Genomic DNA, 1,962 nt, shown 5'->3' on the forward strand with positions numbered 1-1,962 from the left:
TCTCTCTCTCTCTCTTACACACACACACAACACACGAACGCGCGCGCGCACACATACACACGCACGCACACACGCGCGCACACATCACACGCGCGACACACACACACACACACACACACAGAGTAAATTAGTCTAAGTTCTCAATTCTGCGACAATAATGCATATTCTTTGAAATGTTCCATCTTTTTGCATGTTCATCCACGTTTTAATAGTATGTGATATCTTAATTTTCTATATGTATGTTTATTACTAAGGTAAATTCTTATCTTTATAGAATACAGCTTGTTCATATTTTTCTTTTAAAATCTTTATATATTGTTTTTTCAGAATTTGATCTTTTTCGATGTATACTTAATTGAATCTTTCTATATATTGGTTTTAGCGCTTGAAGGGACTTGTCCCAGAGCGCATAATAAATGCTTCTCTCTCTCTCTCTCTCTCTCTCTCTCTCTCTCTCTCTCTCTCTCTCTCTTTCTCGACAAATATCAAATATATACTTTTTCATTTTAAATTTTAAATTTAGATATTCTTTCTTATATTTGTTCAAATTTTAATTTAAAGGTTTTTACAGTTGAGGTAAAAAATTATTCGGCAACTTATAGAGAACAATTAACAAAACTCAATGTATATTTAATATTCTAAAAATATGCTTAAAATATGCTTATATAATATTATGCGTCTAGGATTTATTTATATTTGTATTTATTTATATTTATATTTATATTTGGATATTTTATTTATATTTGTTATTTATTTAATTTGTTACAAATTTCTTTCTATCCTTACAGAAATTAAATACTAATACTGGCCAAATAATCACTTATTTTTAATTAGTATTAAAAGATTTAATATTAAATGATTATCTATATATAATTACCTATATATAAATTGACTATAAATATTATATTTTTATAAGATTCTTTCTGGAGGGAAGATTTTTGAACTGATTTTTCGATTTTGCAGATATTCGGTAAAGGTGAAAAATGGTAAAACTGAACGCAGATGTTCATCCAAGTTTATCGGAGACTATAACGGAGAATTTGCGGCGGAGAAACATTGTCACAATCGTGGATTTTATCTCAACGAATCCAATTAAATTAACGAATATCACCGGTCTTTTGCACACAGTGCGTATCTCGTTAATAAAAGATAAAATAAAAACATTTTTGAAAATTATACCGAGAATAAGCTTCGTTTTTAGACATCAAGAATTGAAATAAAAATGGAAAAAATTAGGACATTTTTTTTATGTCTGTTTCTACCAATTAAATTAATTTGAATTTTGGTTTATCATATTATTCTTCATTTTTTCTTTCTTTTTGGAACTAGAAAAAGATGAAAAGTTAGTTGAACCGAGAATAAAATTAAATTACATTAATAAAAACGAGCATTAATGATTTTAAAAATATACATGACCCATTTGTAATTGCTTCAATTAATTCAATGATAATTGTAATGATAAGACATTTGATTTAAAAATTAGTATATTTCGATCGATATCCTGGCGGAAAAACTTTTATGAAGAACTACATAGATTGAGACGAGAAATTATTTTGCGTGATCTACAATGAGCAATAGACAATGAATTAAGAAATAAACATATAAATCGATCAATCAGTTGATTATCCTTCTTATATTCAACTGAGTGGTTGATTTTTACGCCTATTCCTTAATCTACTACTGGCCATTGTAAATCATGCATTAATGTTCTATAGATATTTGTAGTGGGATGTGGAGCGTCCTAATAATAATTGTTAATAGTAATTGTTTGTTTGAAAAGAAACTTAAAAATTTTCTACCTTCAAACAATACCTCTTTATGTCCCATTACGAATATCTACGAAAAATTAAGAATTTCTAAGATCTTATCTCAATCTATGTTTTCCTGTACTTTTTTATAAAAATTTTTTTCCGCCAAAATATTAATTTATTTAACTTTTATTCGAAAAAACTGAATGAAATA

The 1,962-nt window shown here is 27.3% G+C and overlaps 1 protein-coding gene across 1 annotated transcript in view; it reads left to right on the forward strand.

The window, feature by feature from the left end:
- Positions 1-983: 983 nt before the first annotated feature.
- The window catches only part of LOC108693156 (DNA repair protein RAD51 homolog 4), a 2,664-nt gene continuing 1,685 nt past the window's right edge, over positions 984-1,962 (forward strand). Inside the window, exon 1 of the mRNA XM_018201932.1 lies at positions 984-1,127. Coding sequence (XP_018057421.1) covers positions 984-1,127 — 144 coding nt within the window. The remainder of the gene's footprint in view (positions 1,128-1,962) is intronic.

This window comes from Atta colombica, unplaced genomic scaffold, assembly GCF_001594045.1.
Source record: "Atta colombica isolate Treedump-2 unplaced genomic scaffold, Acol1.0 scaffold88, whole genome shotgun sequence".
Taxonomy (NCBI): domain Eukaryota; kingdom Metazoa; phylum Arthropoda; class Insecta; order Hymenoptera; family Formicidae; genus Atta; species Atta colombica.